The 23,918-nt window shown below is 47.4% G+C and overlaps 1 protein-coding gene across 2 annotated transcripts in view; it reads left to right on the plus strand.

The window, feature by feature from the left end:
- Positions 1-23,918, plus strand: part of UBE3B (ubiquitin protein ligase E3B) — a 55,476-nt gene that overhangs the window by 24,969 nt on the left and 6,589 nt on the right. For both annotated transcript variants that reach the window (XM_060170320.1, XM_060170321.1), the window contains exons 15-23: positions 7,540-7,711; positions 9,276-9,394; positions 10,031-10,145; positions 10,917-11,016; positions 15,446-15,565; positions 19,772-19,948; positions 20,074-20,184; positions 22,093-22,230; positions 22,620-22,685. In XM_060170320.1, the coding sequence (XP_060026303.1) occupies positions 7,540-7,711; positions 9,276-9,394; positions 10,031-10,145; positions 10,917-11,016; positions 15,446-15,565; positions 19,772-19,948; positions 20,074-20,184; positions 22,093-22,230; positions 22,620-22,685 (1,118 nt within the window). The remainder of the gene's footprint in view (positions 1-7,539; positions 7,712-9,275; positions 9,395-10,030; positions 10,146-10,916; positions 11,017-15,445; positions 15,566-19,771; positions 19,949-20,073; positions 20,185-22,092; positions 22,231-22,619; positions 22,686-23,918) is intronic.

Below are 23,918 nucleotides of genomic sequence, written 5' to 3' on the forward strand. Positions count from 1 at the left end.
TATTTAGTCACCTGTTTTTTTTTTAAACATCTTTATTGGGGTATAATTGCTTTACATTGTTGTGTTAGTTGCTGCTGTATAACAAAGTGAATCAGCTATATGTATACATATATCCCCATATCCCCGCCCTCTTGCGTCTCCCTCCTACCCTCTCTCTCCCACCCTCTATGTGGACACAAAGCACTGAGCTGATCTCCCTGTGCTATGCAGCTGCTTCCCACTACCTATCTGCTTTACATTTGGTAGTGTATATATGTCAGTGCCACTGTCTCACTTTGTCTCAACTTACCCTTCCCCCTCCCCGTGTCCTCAGGTCCATTCTCTACATCTGCATCTTTATTCCTGTCCTGCCCCTGGGTTCTTCAGAACCATTTTTTCCCTTTAGATTCCATGTATATATATTAGCATACGGTATTTGTTTTTTTCTTTCTGACTTACTTCACTCCATATGACAGACTCTAGGTCCATCCCCCCCACTACAGATAACTCAATTTCGTTTCTCTTTACGGCTAAGTAATATTGCATTGTATATATGTGCCACATATATAAAGAAGAATGGATATCTTCTTTATCCATTCATCTGTCGATGGACATTTAGGTTGCTTCCATGTCCTGGCTATTGTAAATAGTGCTGCAGTGAACGTTGTGGTACATGACACTTTTGAATTATGGTTTTCTCAGGGTACATGCCCAGTAGTGGGATTGCTGGGTCATATGGTAGTCCTATTTTTAGTTTTTTAAGGAATTTCCATACTGTTCTCCATAATGGGTGTATCAATTTACATTCCCACCAACAGTGCAAGAGCGGTCCCTTTTCTCCACGCCCTCTCCAGCATTTATTGTTTGTAGATTTTTTGACGATGGCCATTCTGACTGGTGTGAGGTGATACCTCATTGTAGTTTTGATTTGCGTTTCTCTAATGATTAGTGATGTTAAGCATCCTTTCATGTGTTTGTTGGCAATCTGTATATCTTCTTTGGAGAAATGTCTATTTAGGTCTTCTGCCCATTTTTGGATTGGATTGTTTGTTTTTCTGTTATTGAGCTGCGTGAGCTGCTTGTATATTTTGGAGATTTATCCTTTGTCAGTTGCTTCATTTGCAAATATTTTCTCCCATTCTGAGGGTTGTCTTTTCATCTTGTTTATGGTTTCCTTTGATGTTCAAAAGCTTTTAAGTTTCATTAGGTCCCATTTGTTTATTTTTGTTTTTATTTCCATTTCTTTGGGAGGTGGGTCAAAAAGGATCTTGCTATGATTTATGTCATGGAGTGTTCTGCCTGTGTTTTCCTCTAAGAGTTTTATAGTGTCTGGCCTTACATTTAGGTCTTTAATCCATTTTCAGTTTGTTTTTGTGTATGGTGTTAGGGAGTGTTCTAATTTCATTCTTTTACATGTAGCTGTCCAGTTTTCCCAGCACAACTTATTGAAGAGGCTGTCTTTTCTCCATTGTATATTCTTGCCTCCTTTATCACAGATAAGGTGACCATAGGTGCATGGGTTTATCTCTGGGCTTTCTATCCTGTTCCATTGATATATAGTTCTGTTTTTGTACCAGTACCATACTGTCTTGATTACTGTAGCTTTGTAGTATAGTCTGAAGTCTGGGAGCCTGATTCCTCCAGCTCTGTTTTTCTTTCTCAAGATTGCTTTGGCTATTCAGGGTCATTTGTGTTTCCATACAAATTGTGAAATTTTTCTTCTAGTTCTGTGAAAAATGCCATTGGTAGTTTGATAGGGATTGCATTGAATCTGTAGATTGCTTTGGGTAGTATAGTCATTTCACAACGTTGATTCTTCCAATCCAGGAACATGGCGTATCTCTCCATCTGTTTGTATCATTTTTAATTTCTTTCATCAGTGTCTTACAGTCTTCTGCATACAGGTCTTTTGTCTCCTTAGGTAGTTTTATTCTTAGGTATTTTATTCTTTTTGTTGCAATGGTAAATGGGACTGTTTCCTTAATTTCTCTTTCAGATTTTTCATCATTAGTGAATAGGAATGCAAGTGATTTCTGTGCATTGATTTTGTATCCTACAACTTTACCAAATTCATTGATTAGCTCTAATAGTTTTCTGGTAGCATCTTCAGGATTCTCTATGTATAGTATCATGTCATCTGCAAACAGTGACAGTTTTACTTCTTTTCTGATTTGGATTCCTCTTATTTCTTTTTCTTCTCTGATTGCTGTGGTTAAAACTTGCAAAATTTTGTTAAATAATAGTGGTAAGAGTGGGCAACCTTATTTTGTTCCTGATCTTAGTGGAAATGGTTTCAGTTTTTCACCATTGAGGACAATGTTGGCTGTGGATTTGTCATATATGGCCTTTATTATGTTGAGGTAAGTTCCCTCTATGCCTGCTTTCTGGAGAGTTTTTATCATAAATGGGTGTTGAATTTTGTCAAAAGCTTTTTCTGCATCTGTTGAGATGATCATATCTTTTTTTTTTTTTTTTTTTGTGGTACGTGGGCCTCTCACTGTTGTGGCCTCTCCCGTTGTGGAGCACAGGCTCCAGACACGCAGGCTCAGCGGCCATGGCTCACGGGCCCAGCCGCTCCGCGGCATGTGGGATCTTCCCGGACCGGGGCACGAACCTGTGTCCCCTGCATCAGCATGCGGACTCTCAACCACTGCACCACCAGGGAAGCCCGAGATGATCTTATCTTTGTTTATCCTTCAGTTTGTTAATATGGTGTATCGCATTGATTGATCTGAGTATACTGAAGAATCCTTGCGTTCCTGGGATAAACCCCACTCGATCATGGTGTATGATCCTTTTAATGTGCTGCTGGATTCTGTTTGCTAGTATTTTGTTGAGGATTTTTGCATCTTTCATCAGTGATTGGCCTGTAGTTTTCTTTTTTTGTGACATCTTTGTCTGATTTTGGTATCAGGGTGATAGTGGCCTTATAGAATGAGTTTGGGAGTGTTCCTCCCTCTGCTATATTTTGGAAGAGTTTGAGAAGGATAGGTGTTAGCTGTTCTCTAAATATTTGATAGAATTCGCCTGTGAATCCATCTGGTCCTGGGCTTTTGTTTGTTGGAATTTTATTTTATTTTTTTTTGCGGTACATGGGCCTCCCACTGTTGTGGCCTCTCCCGTTGCGGAGCACAGGCTCCGGACGTGCAGGCTCAGTGGCCATGGCTCACGGGCCCAGCCGCTTCGCGGCATGTGGGATCTTCCCAGACCGGGGCACAAACCCATGTCCCCTGCATCGGCAGACGGACTGTCAACCACTGTGCCACCAGGGAAGCCCCTTGTTGGAATTTTTTTTTTTTTAACATCTTTATGGAATATTTTTAATCACAGTTTAAATTTCAGTGCTTGTGATTGGTCTGTTTATGTTTTCTATTTCTTCCTGGTTCAGTCTCGGAAGGTTGTGCTTTTCTAAGAATTTGTCCATTTCTTCCAGGTTGTCCATTTTATGGGCATACAGTTGCTTGTAGTAATCTCTCATGATCCTTTGTATTTCTGCAATGTCAGTTGTTATTTCTCTTTTTTCATTTCTAATACTGTTGATTTGAGTCCTCTCCCTTTTTTTCTTGATGAGTCTGGCTAATGGTTATTCAATTTTGTTTATCTTCTCAAAGAACCAGCTTTTAGTTTTATGATCTTTGCTATCATTTCTTTCATTTCTTTTTCACTTATATCTGATCTGATCTTTATGATTTCTTTCCTTGTGCTAACTTTGGGGGGTTTTTGTTCTTCTTTCTCTATTGCTTTAGGTGTAAGTTTAGGTTGTTAATTTGAGATTTTTCTTGTTTCTTGAGGTATGATTGTATTGCTGTTAATTTCCCTCTTAGAACTGCTTTTACTCCATCCCATAGGTTTTGAGCCATCGTATTTTCATTGTCATTTGTTTCTGGTATTTTTTTAATTTCCTTTTTGATTTCTTCAGTGATTTCTTGGTTACATAGTAGCGTATTGTTTAGCCTCTATGTGTTTGTATTTTTTACAGTTTTATTCCTGTAATTAGTATCTAGTCTCATAGCGTTGTGGTTGGAAAAGATACTTGATACGATTTCAGTTTTCTTAAATTTACCAAGGCTTGATTTGTGACCCGGGATACAATCTATCCCGGAGAATGTTCCATGAGCACTTGAGAAGAAAGTGTATTCTGTTCTTTTTGGATGGAATGTCCTATAAATATCAATTAAGTCCATCTTGTTTAATGTATCATTTAAAGCTTGTGTTTCCTTATTTATTTTCATTGTGGATGATCTGTCCATTGGTGAAAGTGGGGTGTTAAAGTCCCCTACTATTATTGTGTTATTGTCAGTTTCCCCTTTTATGGCTGTTAGCAGTTGCCTTATGTATTGAGGTGCTCCTGTGTTGGGTGCATATATATTTATAATTGTTACATCTTCTTGAATTGATCCCTTGATCGTTACGTAGTGTCCTTCTTTGTCTCTTGTAAAATAGTCTTTATTTTAAAGTCTGTTTTGTCTGATGTGAGAATTGCTACTCCAGCTTTTTTTTGATTTCCATTTGCATGGAATATCTTTTTCCATCCCCTCACTTTCAGTCTGTATGTGTCCCTAGGTCTGAAGTGGGTCTCTTGTAGACAGCATATATACGGGTCTTGTTTTTGTATCCATTCAGCTAGTCTGTGTCTTTTGGTTGGAGCATTTAATCCATTTACATTTAAGGTAATTATCAATATGTATGTTCCTGTTACCATTTTCTTAATTGTTTGGGGTTTGTTATTGTAGGTGTTTTCCTTTTCTGTGTTTCCTGCCTAGAGAAGTTCCTTTAGCATTTGTTGTAAAGCTGGTTTGGTGGTGCTGAATTCTCTTAGCTTTTTTGCTTGTGTGTGAAGGTTTTAATTTCTCCGTCGAATCTGAATGAGATCCTTGCTGGGTAGAGTAATCTTGGTTATAGATTTTCCCTTTCATCACTTTAAATATGTCCTGCCACTCCCTTCTGGCTTGCAGAATTTCTGCTGAAAGATCAGCTGTTAACCTTATGGAGATCCCCTGTATGTTATTTGTTGCTTTTCCCTTGCTGCTTTTTTCTTTTTCTTTGTATTTAATTTTTGATAGTTTGATTAATATGTGTCTTGGCATGTTTCTCCTTGGATTTATCCTGTATGGGGCTCTCTGTGCTTCTTGGACTTGGGTGGCTATTTCCTTTCCCATGTTAGGGAAGTTTTCAACTCTAATCTCTACAAATATTTTCTCAGTCCCTTTCTTTTTCTCTTCTTCTTCTTGGACCCCTATAATTCGGATGTTGGTGCATTTAATGTTGTCCCTGAGGTCTCTGAGACTGTCCTCAATTCTTTTCATTCTTTTTTCTTTATTCTGCTCTGTGATATTTCCACTATTTTATCTTCCAGGTCACTTACCTGTTGTGCCTCAGTTATTCTGCTATTGATTCCTTCTAGAGACTTTTTAATTTCATTTATTGTGTTGTTCATCATTGTTTGTTTGCTGTTTAGTTCTTCTGGGTCCTTGTTAAACGTTTCTTGTATTTCCTCCATTCTATTTCCAAGATTTTGGGTCATGTTTACTATCAGTACTCTGAATTCTTTTCCAGGTAGACTGCCAATTTCCTCTTCATATGTTTGGTCTGGTGGGTTTTTACCTTGCTCCTTCATCTGCTGCATATTTCTCTGTCTTCTCATTTTGCTTAACTTACTGTGTTTGGGGTCTCCTTTTCACAGGCTGCAGGTTTGTAGTTCCTGTTGTTTTTGGTGTCTGCCCCCAGTGGGTGAGGTTGGTTCAGTGGGTTGTGTAGGTTTCCTGGTAGAAGGGCCTGGTGCCTGTGTTCTGGTGGATGAGGCTGGATCTTGTCTTTCTGGTGGGCAGAACCGTGTCCGGTGGTGTGTTTTGGGGTGTTTGTGAACTTAGTATGATTTTAGGCAGCCTCTCTGCTAATGGGTGGGGTTTTGTTCCCATCTTGCTAGTTGTTTGGTATGGGGTGTCCAGCCCTGGAGTTTGCTGGCCATTGAGTGGAGCTGGGTCTTACCATTGCGACGGAGTTCTCTGGGAGAGCTCTCGCCAATTGATATCATGTGGGGCCAGGAGGTCTCTGGTGGTCCAATGTCCTGAACTTGGCTCTCCCACCTCAGAGGCTCAGGCCTGACCTCCGGCCAGAGCACCAAGACCCTGTCAGCCACATGGCCATGTACGTGGGGAGTTTCTTGCTTTTTGGGAAGTCTGAGGTCTTCTGCCAGCATTCAGTAGGTGTTCTGTAGGAGTTGTTCCACATGTAGATGTATTTTTGATGTATTTGTGGGGAGGAAGGTGATCTCCACATCTTATGCCTCTGCCATCTTGAAGGTCCTCTCAGTCACCCTGTTTTTTGTTTTTGTTTTTTTTAACTTATTTTTAAATTGTGAGGTTTCTGCATTTTGTAACCACATCCCCTTACCCTTGAAAACGTGAGGTCAAACCTTTAGGAATAATAATGAGATGGTTGTTAAATTTCTTTGCCTCCATTACAGTCCCTTCAGTTCACCCTCTAAACATCCATAAGTAGCATTGATTGAGTCTGCCCCCAGGCTAATATATCTTCCCCAAACAGTTTGTTCAAAATCTTTGTTCAAAATCAAGCCATTCAAAGTGCTCTGTAAAGTGAGAGGCATTATAAGGACTCAAATATAAGGTGACTCCTCCTTTTCTGAGGAATAATTTGAGGAACACATCTTACTGTACATTCAGTGACAAGTGGAACTTTAGAGCCACACTTTCTAGGTCAATAGCCGTATTAAAAGCCTTCATAGAGAACAGTGATGCAGCTTGTGTGCCTGAGGCCTAGCCATGGAGAAGCCCTCTGCTTCTCCCGGGGTCAATTTTTTGTGTAACTCTTCAGAGTATCTCATATTGTCATTCGCTGCTTTCCCATTTTTAACAGAGATAGAATAATAGCAGTAGATGAGAGGAAAGCTTTGCTAAATGTGGATAAGCCTGCAAGATAGTTTAAAGCAGGGGTTGGCAAACTATGGCCCATGGGCCAAGTCCAGCTCACCGCTTGCTTTTGTAATTAAAGTTTTGTTGGGAACACAGCCACGTGCATTTATTTACCTATTGTCTATGGCTGCTTTCATGCTGTGATAGTAGCACATTGAGTAGTTGTGACAGAGACTGGTCCAGACTGAAAACCTAAAAATACTGACTCTCTGGCCCTTTCCAGAAGAAAATTGCTGATCCCTGATTTAAAACATAATCACTGAGTCAGCAGATCTGGGTTCTGTTCTTGGCTCTGACACTTACTGGTTGTGTGATTTGGGGCCAGTTACTCAATCTCTCTGAGCATCAGTGTCCTCCCTTAAAATGGTGATAACATCGGGTTTCCCAAGGTGAAAAGGAAGTATTTAGAATGGTATCTGACACATAGCAAGCACCCGTTAGATATTAGCCTGCTATTATCATTGTTGTTCTCATGGTGATGTTATTCTTCGTGATTGCACCTTCTTTCTCTCAACATGCATTAAATGGTCACTAATAGGTTTAAGTGTTTTGTTTTCCCGAAGGAGAGGAGACATAAGGGACCAGGTGGAGCCCCACCTGAAGCTTGGGTTTCTCTATCCTTTTCCAGGTCTCACTTACCTTGATGACCTGCTGCCCAAACTTTGGGCGTTTATCTGTGAACTGGGGCCCCACGGAGGGTTAAAGCTCTTCTTGGAATGCCTCAACAATGACACTGAAGAGTCTAAGCAGCTCTTGGCCATGCTGATGCTGTTCTGTGACTGTTCCCGGCACCTCATCACGTAGGTTGACTGCTGTGGGGCTGAATTCCTTTCCTAGAATGTGGAGAGACCAAATTACAGTGTCAGCAAGGAAGCATTTGTTAATGTGATTACTGCAAGCATTTGGACCTGTCATTAGAAGAATTAGACAAGACATTTACAAAGTGGGTGGCACTTAGTAGGGATTCAGCAGTTGTTAGTTCCCATCCTTTCAGGAGAGCTGGGTCATTACCACTTATGTGGGCTTTGGGGTCTTCTAGAGCTCGGTTCAAATCACACCTCGGCTGTTTACTCACTGTGCTAGGTAGTTAATTGGAAAATTCCAGAGCCAGTGTGCAGAACCTGGCTCAGCCACTCACTGAGACACCCTGGTCCAGAGGGGAAGGGGCTCCACCTCTCTGGGCCTCAGTTTCCTCATCTATAGATAGGAGTTCATAGCACCTACCTCTTAGCCGTGTGGGAAGGTACAGAAGAGATCAGTGATAGGCATAGTCCCAGGCACCGGCAGCAGTCAGTATGTGTTGGCTGTTATTCTTACAACTGTTGTCAAGCTGACCCTGGGCAAGTTGCTTAACCTCTCTGAGCCTCAGTTTCCTCAACACTGGAATGGAGACAATATTACCAATCTGATAGGGAGTAAATGAGAAAAGGAATGTCAAGTACCTAGTACAGTGCCTGGCACAGTGAGAAATTAACAAATGTTAGTCCCATTCAGTTCCTTTTCTTTAAGCTTATGTGTCTACTTGAGTATTTGGTATTCTTTTAATTCCACTTTTTCCCAAAAGGTTGGTGAAGAATTGTAAGATAGAATGGACCTCAGGAAGTTATATTCGGTCTGGGAGAGATTGGCAGGAGGGGATTAGGGGTATGTAGGTGGCGGATTGGGTATGAGTCATGGAGGGAGGGCCCAGTGAGTAGTTAGAGGGGAGAGCAGGGGTCTTTGGCTGCTGGTGACACCCCCTTAATTGCCTGGTCAAGGGTGACCCAAGAGTGAGTCAGGCTCTAAAGTGAATAGAGCAGTTATAGGAGATTTTCAGATAGAGCTGCATCTTATGGTTCATTTATTCATATATTCTTTCAGACATTTATTCATTCACCCTCAAATACTTATCAAGCACTTACTCAGTGCCCCTAGTGTCTGTTACAGATGCAGAATAAGATTCCACAACTTCCCTCAGTAGACACAGACTCTCAGTCAAGATTCCTTAATAATTCAGACATGAATTCATAAGCAGTGTCACAGTCAGATTCTAAGAAAAGGGTAGAGCAGAACGTGTCGTTTCTTTCCTTTCTCAATTGTATTTTTTAACTTCTTACTATAGACAATTTCAAATAAATAGAAAGTGGAAAGAATAGTATAATGAACCTTCACGTACCTGTCACCAATTTCATTAGTTAGTTATTGACTCATGGCCACTCTTGCTTCATCTATACCTCCACCCACCCTTCCATCATATCCTTTTACCTGTAAATTTTATCTAACAGAGCTTATTTCTTAAAATTATTTTGTCTAGTATGAGGAATAGATCTTTTTTTTCCCCTTCTTTTTAGTGGGAAATTATGAATAATTTTCTGTCTGACTTAGGATCCTTGATGACATTGAAGTTTATGAAGAACAGATTTCATTCAAACTAGAAGAACTGGTCACGATCTCCTCTTTTCTGAATTCCTTTGTGTTTAAGATGATCTGGGATGGAATCGTAGGTAAGGTAAAGATGTCAGCCGTTGTTTAATTGCTGCTACACATGGGAAGTCTAGAGTCTATAACATCAGCTGCTTCTTAGCCTTGTTGTCCATCAAAGTTAATTCAAAATGCACATTTATTCACATAGTTAGAAGTTTTATTTCTCCACTCTTTATGACCCCTTAAGATAGTAGTGTGGTTATGGAAGTCTTACTCTCCCAGGCATCCTTGAGGATTTACATGTGTGTGTGAAGGATTATTCATGATTAATTTTGCCCTGAAACTCCTTTTGATTCTTTGAGTTGATTTTCATGAAGATAAAACACGTGCCTGGTCCCACTTCAAGTTAGAGTCTACCTCCTGAAGTGTTTCCAGTCGATCAGCACCAAACCCCTTAGATTAAAAGGTCCTTTGTATGACATACAAGTGGAAGGCAGCACGAGTGATTGTGTCTGAGACATTCCCGGGTCCCACAGGCCCTTAGAATGTACCCAGGGAGCCTTTTAATCCTGTTGATTCCATGTAACGTTCAGCATGAGGGAGACGAAGAACTGCTGGGCCTCAGGGCTGATGAGAGGAGACTCGGGCTATCCTCCTGTCCCCTCCAGTTCTGAGCAGCTCCGAGACTGTGGCTCTCCTGGTTGTTTTCCCCACAGAGAATGCCAAGGGTGAGACCTTGGAGCTGTTCCAGTCCGTCCACGGGTGGCTGATGGTGCTCTACGAGCGGGACTGCCGGCGGCGCTTTGCCCCCGAGGACCACTGGCTGCGCAAGTGAGCTCGGGGTGGGAAGGGGGTTTACGGAGGCTGGAGTCCCTCTGTCTTGCCGCTGGGACCATTGTGGCCTGATGCTCAGCACTTATGTTTTAGGGCAGAGAGGACTTGGTCCGTCTTCTTCATCTTGTCCTTTCATCTGCATATGTCCCTATAAAGCACCTGTCAGGACAGGTCACCTCGCAGTTGCTTCTGTTAGGACACAGTACGCTGAAGATGATTAGAGCTCAGTGTTGGCAGCCAGAGCTCGCATTGAGCAGATGTTTCACATGCAAACTGGAAAGAAAAGTTCTTTCAGCTGAACTAAGCAACAGGTTATGATCATTAAATGGCAGTTTTTATGAGCAGAATTAGCGGGATAAAAACCACAGCTAGGTTTGTTGGGGGGTTGGGTACGGAAATCCTCTTGCAACAACTAAACATAAGATCGTGTCTGCCTTTTTTTAATCAATGACAGATCAACTCTTATGTAACTATTGAAGTTGTGGCACTAGAATAGAGATTAGCAGACTTTTTCTGTAAAGGGCCAGACAGTAGATATTTCAGGCTTTGCAAACCAGACAGTGTCTGTTGCACCTCCTCAACTCTGCCATTGTAGTGCGAAAGCAGCTAGAGACAGTACCTAATGAATGGGTATGACTGTTCCATTAAAATTTTATTTACAAAAATGGGCGGCAGGCTGGATTTGACCCATAGGCTGTAGCTGGCCAGCCCTGCACTAGAGGATGGTTTTCTTGTTCTTTATCCCAAATTCATGTCTTTGTTTTTAAGGGATCTCAAACCTAGTGTGCTCTTCCAGGAACTTGACAAGGACAGAAAACGGGCTCAGCTGATCCTGCAGTACATCCCGCACGTCATTCCTCACAAAAACGTGAGTTGCACTCAGAGCTGGGGTCCTCCCACCAAGTTCCTGACTGTCCATTTTTGTTATCGCGATTATTAGAAATGAATAAAAACGATCATTCAGTAAACACAGATGCTGACTGGCTCCTATGCTGTTGCAGCTGTTATGCCAGGTGCTGGGGGTGCAGAGATTGAAGACAGTGTGAACTGTCCATTTGGCTAGTGTGGGGTGGATGCTATGGGGATGGATGCCGTGGGCACCCAGGGCAGGGGCTCAGGAGAAGACTCCACAGGTAGTCGGACTGTGCTTGCGGGCCCAAGGTGAGAGAGAATGTGGTGCCAAGGGAGAGCCGGGTGGAGTCAAGAAATGAAGCTGAGGAGGTTCGTAGAAGCTGGAGCAGGAAGGGCCTCGTAACCCAAGGGTGGGAGCGTGGATTTTGTCCAGAGCCATCGGAGTTTTTAGCTGTGGAGGCACCTGGTCAGAACTCTGCTTTAGAAAATTCCTTCTGGCCATCGCCTGAAGGACTGGCGAGAGGCAGGTGTCATGGCCAACTGGCCTGAACTCGGGTGGGCCCACGGGAGTAGAAAGACAATGACATCAAGAGATTCTGAAGGAGGTAGCACCTCCGGGCCTTGAAGAACGATGGCACTCCGGGGGAAGGAGAGGAGGAATTCAGAGCATGCTCAGGTTTCTGACTTGGGGGCCTGGCTGCTCGAGAGGGTCATTCCCAGAGGTGGGGGCACAGGCAGGAGCGGGACTGGGAAGAGCCGGGAGCAGGCGACGTGTCTGCGGCTCCTCGAGGGTCTGGAGTGCAGGAGAGAGGACGGGGCTGGAGGTGGACTCGACATGCGGACGGCTTGCGACCTCCTCAGTGCATTCATGCATGAGGCTGAGGTGGTCAGGGGGCCAGCGGGAGTGAGCAGACCGGGGACGGAGGCCAGAGCCCTGCACGGGGAGAGGAGTGATCAGAGGAAGGAAGAAAACCGGGGTGTGTGGCATACAGAGCCACGGGGCGTGAGAGCCTTGGGAAGGGCCAGGTGCTGCGGCAGGGGCGCCCGGGAGATGAGGGGAGTCCCTGGTGTGTCGTGAGCGCTCCAGAAATGTCTGCTCCTTCGGGGGGAGGCTCCTTAGAACCCACAGGTGCCCTTTCCTTTCTCTCCTGACTTACTTAGTCCTCCTCACTGTTCTCTGGTATTGTCTTGACCTTGATGTCATACTTGTGGCTGCCCTTCTTTACTTCCCCTCAAGCAGCGGTTCACAAACATGTGGCCGTTTAAATTCTTACTGCGCCTGACAGCAGAGCCTCTCAGAAGGCTTAGACAGAACTAAGCCTCTCATGGAGATGACTTAGTCGCGCGCCCTCTATGCGTGAGCGCCTTCAGCGGCATCCCTGCCCCTGCCTCAGATAGAGGATGCGCAGCTTTGCAAAGCAGGCCATTGCATGGCTTCTGTCTTCCCAGTGGTGGAACATCCTTCCTTGTCTTACACAATCTACTTCCCTGTAACTTCTACCCTTTGGTCCTTGAACAGCCACTAAAAGTGGATGGTGTCATCTTCTGCGGTTTGCTTTCTGGGTGGTCTGTTTTCCAAGGGTGGTGCCCTTCCCTTCTCCAGCCAGTCCTCATTTGAAGTGGGTTCCAGCCCTTCACCTCGTGGGTCTAGTCCAGGTTGGTGGAATCTGACTTAAAGTGCGGCTCCTCGCCCCGTTCCTGGGTGTCTGACTTCAGCCCTGGCCCACAGCGTCTGCTCTGGAATCTCCACTCTGTGTGTCTGCAGTTAACAAACGGTGCGCTGCGGCACCCCGGTTGCTACAGGATATTTTAATTTTTTGAGGGAAACACAGTGAAATCTGTTGGGCACCGTGTGAAGTACTTGCTTGAGTTCACAGCGTCAGCGTTAAATTCTGCTCCATTCTTCTTGATGATGTCCTATTTGCTAAGCTGGGTTTTAAAAAAATGAAATTAAAATATTTTAAATTTCAATTTATGCGTGTTTTTTAAATACAGCTACTAAGTTCTTAGGACATAAACACTTATTAAGTTGTTAGGACTTAACTGTCTACTAAATGGAACTGTTAGGTATTTCTTTTGACCTAAGATTGCAGTAAGAAATATTACTGAGCCGTTAGGGGTGCTGAGAACAGGAAAGTCTGGGAAGCTCTGGGTTTAGCTGACCTGACTTAAGAGTCCAGGCTGTATGGTAATCCTCACCAAGGGCGGGGTGGGGGCGCTTAAGATCTACGTCATGAAGATTATGAGCCATTCGTCCTTGGCTCATAAATCTATTGCCTCCCTTGGGAAAATAGGGCCCTTCTTCATCTTCTGGCCCCTGTCCTGCTCCTGTGATGGCACCAGCAGGCCTGGGATAGTGTCTGAGGCTTGGCGTGTTTTCTGTGTCTCGGGCTTCCCCTCTCTCTTCACGGCGTGTGTGCTGTTCTCTTCCGGTGACGTTCTTACTGGGGCATACAGGGGGTGAAAGCCTCTCTCCAGGCCTGCGTTGTCTCTCTCATCTGTTACTGTTATGCCATCTGCCCTAGACACCGAACCTCTCCCTCATTCTTGATCCCACCTGAGTGGGTGGCTTATAGTGCCTTTATTGCTTTCCTTAATATTTTTAAAAGTTTCAGCTCTGCCTGGTTCACACACGCAGCACTTCATCCTCTGCACTCTCTTATGTTGCTTTTACATGTTTACGTGCAGTTCATCTCCTGACTGGTACTGAAGGCCTCCCTCCCTCCCTCCCTCCCTCCCTCCCTCCCTCCTCTCTCTCTCTCTCTCTCTCTCTCTCTCTCTCTCTCTCTCTCTCTCTCTCTCTCTCTTGCTTTGGCCTAGAAGGCCTAGGGCCACGTGTGGTGGGTAGGGGTGGGTAGTGTGGTGGTCTGTGCATGGGCCCTGGTCCCCCGTGCACCAGCTGTGTGACCTTGCATGACAGTTTCCTCATCTGCAAAGTGGGATGATGATCCTTACCTAGATGTCCACTGTGCTCACTGAGGTCTCCTAGCCCCTTGAGAGCTGGTGAAAGTTACCCCAAACCTTCTTCCCTGCCCCACAGAAATCCAGAGCCCCATCCAGTCTTTCTGCAATTCATGGGAGGCCGGCAATCTTGTGGTCACCTCTGTAGTTCTGCCTCTGTGTCCGCTGTCTCTGCTCCATATAGTATTAACCTTGACAGGAGGCTTATCTTCTGCCTCAAGTTCCACAAGACAGCACCCCTTGTACAGGTGATCGTGCTAAAGACTTGGGGGTCACGGGAAGCAGTCATGCCACATAGCCCCCCGTGAGTTAAATACCTGTGCTTGTCTCCAGCTCCCCAGCACAGAAGGCAGAGGCGAGAGTCCCCGGCATGTGCATCTCCAGCCACCCTCGCTGTCCTCAGCCCGCGCTCTCCCTTCTGCGTTGCCAAGGAGCCCCGAGAGCTTGTGCTGTTTTTCAGGGCACTTCAGTCCTAGTTTCTAGACTTGTAAACCAGCCACATGGCACCCCTTCGCTGACTAGTGCCTCCACTGAGCACATCCCCCATCTCAGGAGGTTGTCGGCAGTGGCTTTTTCTGTCACCTTATTTACTTCAGGGAGCTAATAGAATGATCAAATGAAAATGCAGTAGCCTCCCCTCGTGTATAGTTAGCTCTTATTACTACTGTTATTACTAGTGGCTGTTACTACTTATTACTACTGTTATTACTAGTGGCTGTTACTATTTATTACTACTGTTATTACTAGTGGCTGTTATTTTTTGTATTTAACAATGCTCTTGACTTTGGGGAGATGTCCGTTTTTCAGAAAAACAGCTGAGGTTGGAGTTATTCGTTCATTCCGCTGACATGATTTGAGTGCTATTACAGGATGGGGCCAAAGGTCAATGCTCTCCTAAAGGAGCCTGTCAGAATCTTGAGAATGCAAGAGGGTTCTATTTAAATGATACTTGAGAAATATTACTGGTGGGACTGCGATGTGCTTGAGGAGACAGAGGAGGCAGGTAGAAAGGTCAGGGACCTTTATACTGTAGGGTCATTTACACGTTTCTGACAGCAAAATATATATATCTTTGAAATGTTTCTGTGTTTTAAATTCATGCTATTGATTTCCTCTAAAGCAAGCACGGCTATATAAAGCACCCTCTGTAATGCGTGCGGCCGCAAGGTTTTTACGGTGGATTATTGACTGAACAAGGAGAATGATTTTTCTCCCAGACTGTTCTTAGCTGGGCTCTGGCTGCAGCCAGACCACTCTTTCTGGAACCTTTCCCCTTGGCATGTATTCAGCTATATTTCTAATTCCCAAGAGCATTTGGGGGGAAGTTTACTGTCCTCACAAAACACTTCTAACCTGTAGCACACATCAAAGCATCCCATTCTGGGAGCCTCTCACGTGCTTACATTTCATTAATTTTGTACAGTGTGTTTTAGGGGATCCTCAGTTGTTGACCCCTTTATTGGTCTCACCTTTGCTCATTTCAGAGAGTTCTCCTGTTCCGAAACATGGTAACCAAGGAGAAGGAGAGACTGGGGCTTGTGGAAACCAGCTCTGCCTCCCCTCATGTCACTCACATTACCATCCGCCGGTCCCGGATGTTGGAGGTAAGAAGCCTGTTGCAAAGTGCGCTCTGTAAACCGTAGGGTTTCTAGTGGGTGACCTGTTGCCTCTGAACTGTTCTTATCACTCCTTGATCTAATGACACTGAAGCCAGGGCTGTGGGTGCAGGAAGGGCCTGTTTGTCCTGCCAGCTGCTCTGAGCACTGCTTGATTAAACATGCCCTCAGTTCTGGAGACCCCAGCGCAGCATTTCCCTCCCTTTACCCCACGAGGTGAGAGTGGCCAACACTCTGTGCCTCTGAAATGAGGACAGACACGCTTATACCTGTGCAGACTCTGTCTGTCCTGGCAGGCGCTTTGCCCAGCCGCCCAGCTGTGAGTGTGGAGGCTGGAGTGCGGGTGTTAAGTTACTGAGCCATCCTGGGAAATACATCAATCACAGAGCTACACGTTCTTTTTGGACATAAACTTAGGAGCTGCACGTGAAGTGGCCCACCTATGCCAAACCCAGCATCCAGGGTTCCTCCCATGCAGCGACTTTGTGTGACTTTGAAATAGGTGCCTGTCCTCAGGACACTGTCCTCTGTATGTCAGGAAGTTGTCATGATATGTTGATTTTGCTGGAACAAGACCCTGAACATTGTCATAATAAATGCACGCACCTGCAGTGTCTGCATCGTGCCTGCCACACGCTCCTCCGGCATTGTGCAGCGTATGTGCGCGTGTGGTGATTGAGTCCCGTGTCCCCATTCCCAGGAGCGGCTTGGCTTCGTTGATATGCCCATGCTTGCTCTCTTGCCTTTCATCACACTCCAGCCACAGTTCCTCATCGGAATGTTCTGCAGCGTAGAACAGTCAGGGGATCCCGGACAGCCCGGGGCCGCATCGCCAGCCACCAGCAAACGGCATTGGCAGCAGCCCTTCCTCCCCACACGTTTTCATTTCTGCCTCGGGGCATTTGTGCTGTATTTGTCGCTCCTGGAGAACTTGTTTAAGTTCTCTGACCACTGGTGATTGACACTGAAAGCTGCCAGGGAAAGGCAGCAGGTGGTGAACAGATAATTTTGACATTCTCAAAACTAAGGATAAGAACTATAAGTGCCCCCAGGGGCCCTGCCAGTCATGGAGATGAGTAGCGCTCGCTGAGAGTGTCTTGGCACGGGGCGTTTTGTTTGCATGCTAAATGAATAGAAATATTCTCCACTTCCACTGTTTGCTCCCGTTTTTCTTGAAGCACAGCCCTTGGACTGACCTCACAAGTGAGTTGATAAATGACAACTGACAACCAGCCTCAGTGTTGGGGCTGGTGGAGAGCACATGCCTCTAAAAGAGGCCACCTGAGTATTGCCTTGTGGAGATTTGGGCTCTATAATGCTCCGGCTTGTTAAGAAAGGACCAAAATTTAGGGTTTTGTGTGAAATCCACAGATCCTTTGTGTTGTGAACTAGTCAGGTTTTGTAAAGTACCTGGAAGGTCAGATAACACCTGTCTGCCTATCAAATTCAACCTGCTGGCCACCAGTTTGCAACCTCTGCTTTGACTCAAAGGAAAAAAGGCCCAGCTGTGTTGTAGGAACTCACTTCTCCAGCACTTTCTTTGTTGGACCCAGATGCACCTTTCCTGTCTCTTAAACTCCTCCATCCCACCGTCCGTCATACCCACTCCCATGTGGCCAGCACAACGGGGAGTCTGGGTGGTGGAAACTGTGGTGTCTCCTGAGAGTGACAGAATCCCCGACACCCTCCTCGAGTGTCACTGGGAGATTTACCAGACACCCGCTTACCCTGGGCCAGCTTGTTTAAACACATCCCTCAGGGACGTCAAAGGAGGGATTTCTGTCTTAGATTTTAGGCAAAGTCCATTTTCCTCTTTACGTTCCATTGGGATAGATCCTGTCATGAAATTGATCACTGGTGTTCGTACTGAATTAGGAAGGAGAGAGGGTCATTGATTCAGTTACCCCAGTTCTCACGATTCAGTGGTTTGGGTATCAGAACTTGAGAGCCCAGTCGCCTTTGCTTGATTAGGACACAAGGGGGCATCAAAAAGCCGATGTTTGACCCATGATATCCTGGGCATTTATTCTGTCCCCTTGTTTATGGTTTGTACTGAAGGTGAGGCTTGTGTATTAGGCTTCCAGGTGATGGTCCAAAGTCCTGCAGGAAGGCCTCTCCTCACAGGGGTGAACGGGGGCCAGAACACCAGCACTGCAGAACTAGAAGGAGCTGTGGACACACCCTTGCTCATCCCTTTCCCCTCACCCCGTCAAAGGCAGGACTGAGGCCAGAGGAATTCAAGGTCACTCAGGTGTCAGTGACAGAGCTGGGCCTGGAAGCCAGTTCTCCCATTCCCCTTCAGTGTTCTGTGCATCCGCTCTTTGAGATGCAGAAAAGAAGAGGAACGCCCAGTCCCCCTTTCACCTTCCCCTGGGGCACAGATATAGAATTCTCCAGAGAGGGCAGTGGGGTGCAATAGGAAGTATGTCAGAGGAGGTGGGCAGCAAATTCCTCTCTACAGTGTTTCAAGGGGAGGCTAAAGTGGGGCTGACCCAGCAAAACTGAGATTTGAGTTCAGCAAACATTCCTGGAGCACCTGCCATGAGTTTGACCACTTGCTAAGAGCTTTCACATGGACCATCTCGTTTAATCTGCATGACTCTGACACACCTCCTAACACATGCTAAGGTTAGGGAGCCATCATTTTAAAGCAGAATGGAGGAAGTCCTGCAGGCAGGGGCATGTTAGAATTCTCTCCCCGTCCCCACTCAGTGCCAAGATAATTACCTTACATTTAGGCAGAATGATTGAAATGCTGCAGCAGCTGCCTGGTGACTCCCTGTTTTTCTCTCCTTTTTGTCTAACTTAATGATTTTCATATTTCATGTGCATAAAAAAGTACTTTTCAGGATTGTGCATTCAAAACCGTGTTCTTATTCCTTCAGGTGACTTAGGGGACTTCAGAGGTAGTTTTTTTCCCTGCTCACTAACTTTGGAACCTAACTCCTAAATAAGATGGGTAGCCACCATGGCACAGGCCTTTGCATCAGTAGGTGAGCACAATGAAAACACGATCGGCAGGAGGGCAGCAAGCGTTCCCCAAAACGGGTCTTGCCATACTGGCCTCATTTGCTTTGTGACAAGGAGCCAGACTGGCAGGTGAGTGGGTGCTGTGGAGATGGCCTGTCTGATGTCAGCAGAGCATCTGAGAGCACTGCACTTGTGCCTGAGGGGAGGAACGTGGGGTGGCCACAATAGGACATGGCAGCTGATTTGTAACCTGTTCTGTGACAGTATCTAAAGACATCGGTTTGACCCTGGTTATGGGGCCTCTCAGGCTGGGCCAAAGTACTCCCCCCTGGGCCCTATCGTGTTCTAAGCACGGTTTTTTATAATCACTGCTCTGAAATGAAAGCCTAAGCAGCTTGCCCGTCAGCACCCACCTGCCAGGAATACATTTGAGGACAGGCTCTGGAGCCGGGAAGGCCTCGACAGATCAGAATCAAGAGATAGACCGTGCACGATGATTTAGCAGGAGAGCTCCAGAGTCATGTCCTAGCTTTCTGGACAGCGAGACATACCCAGTGGCTGCGTGTCTCAAGGGAGCTGACCGCAAGCCGGAGGTGCTGAGGCCTCTCTTCCCACCGCTTCTGCCCTCCTCCAGGCCCAGCGGCACTCCTGGCACCCATCTCCCTGCTCCCTGCCATCCCTCTGCTTTGCTTCCAACAGAAAAATCTTCCTAAGACAGAAAGCCAGCCATGTGACTCTCTGCCTAAACTCTTCTGTGGCTCCCCAGCGCCCTCAGGATATAACCTGAATTTTCCAGCATGACTCACAGCCTTTCATGATCTGGGGAAAGGTACCAGGAGTTGAGTGGTGGGGGGGCTCCTCTGATTTTTCATCTTACAGCTTTCATCTTGTCTCAGCGTCTTCCGTCCTGTCTGATGACCGAGAGCTTGTCGTGACTCATCTTGTCTGATCTCTCCATCTCCTTGCTCTGCATCCTCCTGAGGGCAGCCTCCCCTTGCCAAAGAGTGGTAAAGTCACATCCCCAGAATGAGTTTTTCTTTTAACAGGCTGTCGTCTAGAAGCAGGTGAAAACTGCTGGCTCTCGTCATGCACCCGTGCATCCTGACACATTTAGTAATTACACTGGGAATGCTTCCCACAGAGGAGAGGGAGCTTTGAGGAGGGAGCCCTGAATTATGCAGAGGGCCTTGGCTTCCTAATGGGCGGTAATTCTGCCCTTGGCAGGACGGCTACGAGCAACTTCGGCAGCTCTCCCAGCACGCCATGAAGGGCGTCATCCGCGTGAAGTTTGTCAATGACCTCGGGGTGGACGAGGCAGGGATTGATCAAGACGGTGTTTTCAAGGAGTTCTTAGAAGAGATCATCAAGAGGGTGTTTGACCCAGCGCTCAACCTGTTCAAGGTATTTAAAGGGCACGAGAGCGTGGTTGACGGCAGCCAGATTCGAGGTGACAGATGAGAAGTGAAGGCCTTGCTTGTTGCAAGGCATTTAACTTCCCTGTCCCTACCCGACCTTTTGCCTTGCAGACGACCAGTGGGGACGAGAGACTCTACCCTTCGCCCACGTCCTACATTCATGAGAATTACCTGCAGCTGTTTGAGTTTGTGGGCAAGATGCTGGGGAAAGCTGTGTATGAGGTAGGCACGTTAAGAACCAGTGAACAGGAATGGAAAATAAAATGTTCTAAGTACTGTGGGCTTCGTATACATGTAAGTGATCAGGTACATAGTGGCAACTGCCTGTCACAAGGATAAAGGTGAGGAGAGAGGGACGGGAACCAGCACCAACCGTGTTCTTGTCAGTGAAGCGGGGATAGTAGAGCTACGTTATTGGGTTGCTGCAGGTGGTAAATGAGGTAATACAGGTAAACATCTCCCACGGTGGCTGGCAGCTGGTCACGGGGGAAGTCGGAGCTGCCATCCTCACTGTTATTAGGAGGAAGGGTGTCTGAGCTTCTGCTCCCGGTGTCATGGGGCCGGGGTGGTGTGGCCTTCTGCAGGCTCTGGGCGAGCCCTCCCAGCTCCTGGTCCCTCTCCCCTGAGAGCCCACCAACTGGCAGGACTGCTTCCAGGTGGCGCTTTACCCCCTGCCCTGAGGATCCTGCTCCCCAGGAAGGAAGTAACGCTCCAGCTTCAGCTCATCAGCAGCCTGTCCCTGTGGCCTCACAGTGGACTCCAGAGCCACAGGAGACCAGTCCCTCCCCAGCCTGCCTCACCCCCAGCGGCCGCCACCTGAGCAGTGCTCGTGTCACACCCATCACAAAGCCCAGGGAGGCCAGGATGCCTTCCAGAGGCAAAGAAGCTATAGCGGGCCAGGCTGAGAGAGGAGGTCATGTGGGGTGAACATACTCTCTAGTCCATCATTCTCTCTGTGTAAACAGCCCCGGTCCACGGCCTCAGCCCTTGCTGTGATGATGTCAGGTGCCCCATGTGAGTCCAAGCATCCTCCAGCCTCCTCCTGCCCTGGACTGGTTGGCCTGGGCTCATTCTCTGTGCTTCTGTTTCCACATCTGCAAAATGGAGACAATTTCTCAGTTGATTCCTCTTTTTTACAAACAAAACAAAACGAAAAAAACAAAAAAAAAAACCATGAGGCCCTGCCTGGGCATAGGCCGTGTTTTTCCTTTGAGCGTGTAGCTGTGATGAGACCCAGGAGAGGCTGGGCCAGCTGAAAAACACCACTTCCTCGCTTTGTAAATGTCCTCCCCCACTTCCTGGGCCTAGTCTCCGTCTCCTCCCTCTCTGGCAATAAGGACCTCCTGGGTCCTGATGAGGAGTGGCCTGTGTTAACTCACTTCACACTCGTCCTCAGGACAGGCCCGTTGTGGGGTTTGATTGGCTCTCCCTTCTCAGTCTCTCCAGCCCGCACACCTCTCTCCACCCAGTACAGTCTGTCTGAAGTTCCTGGCGTTGTGCAAGGGCTTCCGGGCTGTGTCCCTGCCTCCAGGCCACTCCCCACAGGAAGTACCCATGCGGAGAGCCCTCCCAGGGCTCCCTGCTGCCCTCTGGATAGAAACCAGACTCCAGGAGGCTTATGAGCTCTTCCTGATCTGCCCTGTTTGCCTCCCTGGCCTTCTCGCTCACCCCCTCCTTCACACCCCGTGCTGGGGCCAGACAGACCTGTGTTCCAGCCCTGGAGGGCACCTGTGCGCCTTGTACTAAAGGCCTCCTGCCCAGCTATCCCTTCCTCCTGGAAACTTCCCCCACCTTGTTCGTTTAACCCTTAAAACTGAGGCTCTTCTGGTCCCCGTTTACAGATGATAAAGCCAATGCCCCGTGGTCTAGCAGCAGCGGAGCTGAGGTGCGATCCCTGAGCTGTGCCGCTGCAAAGCCTGGGCCCTTAACCACTATGTGGTAATGTCCCCAGGAGGCGCTCGACTGTGTTTAGGTGGTAGGGATGTATCGCTCTCCAGATTGAAAATTTAGGAAGTCTAGAGATGTCATTGGCGCCCTCGGAGCCCCATCTGCAGCCCGAGCCGCCCTGGATGAGATCACCGAGACAGGCTGCTGGGCAGCAGGTGGCAGCTCCTGTCTCCTCTCTGGCAGGGAATTGTGGTGGACGTGCCCTTTGCATCCTTCTTCCTGAGCCAGCTGCTCGGGCACCACCACAGTGTCTTCTACAGCTCTGTGGATGAACTGCCTTCTCTGGATTCCGAGTTCTATAAAAACCTCACTTCCATTAAGGTCAGTGTGGAAGGCGGCATGGCTTAGCTGAGTGCCGGTGTGAACTCAGCCAAGTGACGCCCCGTGGGGTTCAGCTCTACCCCGTCGTCGTGGGGTGGAGTGGGATTTCCTGCTGTGGTGAAGTGGCACACTCCTTAGCCACTGCAGGGCCTCGTGTCCCTGCCTGAGCACTTCCTCCCGGGACTGATGCTCACAGCCTCCTTCCTCCAGGTGGCGAGTGGCCCACAGCCTCCTTCCTCCAGGTGGCGAGTGGCCTTTTCCTTTGTTTCAAGTTGTACGGCAGCCACGGTGGTAGCTGCCCAAGCCGATGTCATGGGCGGGGAGTGTTAAAACCTTCAAGGATGTAGCACTCCTTGGCCCCTACATTGTCCCTTTCTCTGTTGCTTTAGCGGTACGATGGGGACATTGCTGACTTGGGCCTGACACTGTCATATGATGAGGATGTCATGGGTCAGGTAGGTGGGCCTCTGGCTGAACCTTGTTCCCCCTCCCCACTTTGGCTTCCTAAGACCTGCCCTAGTCTGGGTGTTTTCCCCAGGAGACCCACAGACTGGGGCTGTGTCTGTCTGTCTGTCCACCCTTCTCCTCTGCCTCCCCAGCCCCTTTGCCACCCTGCCAGGAGGGAGGGCGCTCCCCTCCCCTTCCCAGCTGACCTGGCCTTGGCCTGCTCGCCACCCAGAGAGCTCCCACCGAGACCCTGCTCTGCTTCCAGGGCACTTTGGGGTCATTTCTGATGGAAGCTGTGACTCCTACTTTGTACACTGCCTTTCGTTACCATGGTGAGGATTAGCTGTTCCAGAGGATCATGACTGAGACATGGGGAAGGAACCACCTGACAGGGTGTGCCTCTAACAGAACCCTGTCCTTGCTCCTCCTCGGCATGGAGAGCAGAGCCGGGAAAAAAGACCCTTGAAGTTGTGGCAGCAGAGGGGCTTCCCCCGGACTTTCTCTGTCCTGATTTTCCTTGCAGGGCTCCCAGTCCCTCCATGTGCATCCCCGGACCCCTGCATGAGCCCCAGTGTGCATGTGGTGTTAGGGCCGCTCTGGAGCTCGTAGTACAGGACCGACTTCCCAGGGCCTCAGCGAGGTCACTCAGTCTCCCTGAGCCACACTTTCCTTATCTCAACAAATACCATTTGCCGAATTAGTCCTTGCTGGGACCAGTGTCACCAGACGCCCTCTAGACCGCACGCCCTGTCCTCCTCCTGGAGGACCACTGAGCACGCTGGCACGCCAGGGCTAAGAAACCCATGAGACAGAAACCTGCTGTGGCTGGGTTAACCTCAACCTTCCCCAGCTCATTTGGTCACAGAACTCCTCTTTCAGGGAGCGCACACCACGTCACAGAGAGATTCTCCAGATGGTGGTGCACAGATCAGGGGTTCCCTGCAACCTATTGTGGGAAACACCTGGCTGGGCATTCCTAAGGGCCATCCAGCTTTAACATCCTGCGGCGTCAGCCCCGAGATGTTGATAGCAGTGGGACTAGAGGGCACCGTTACTCCTTTCCAGGTCTCTAGAGTTACAGTACATTATGTTAGTAGAATTTCTATTAAAATTGGCTTTGAAATGATGCATTCTTTGATTTTTAGGCGACCCACAAGACTTCTTGAAGTTGAGGAAAGCAGTTGATTCTATAGCGTTTTTGAATCTTTAATCAGAGACTTTAATCTTTAATTTTGAGACTT

Source organism: Lagenorhynchus albirostris, chromosome 14, assembly GCF_949774975.1.
Source record: "Lagenorhynchus albirostris chromosome 14, mLagAlb1.1, whole genome shotgun sequence".
Taxonomy (NCBI): domain Eukaryota; kingdom Metazoa; phylum Chordata; class Mammalia; order Artiodactyla; family Delphinidae; genus Lagenorhynchus; species Lagenorhynchus albirostris.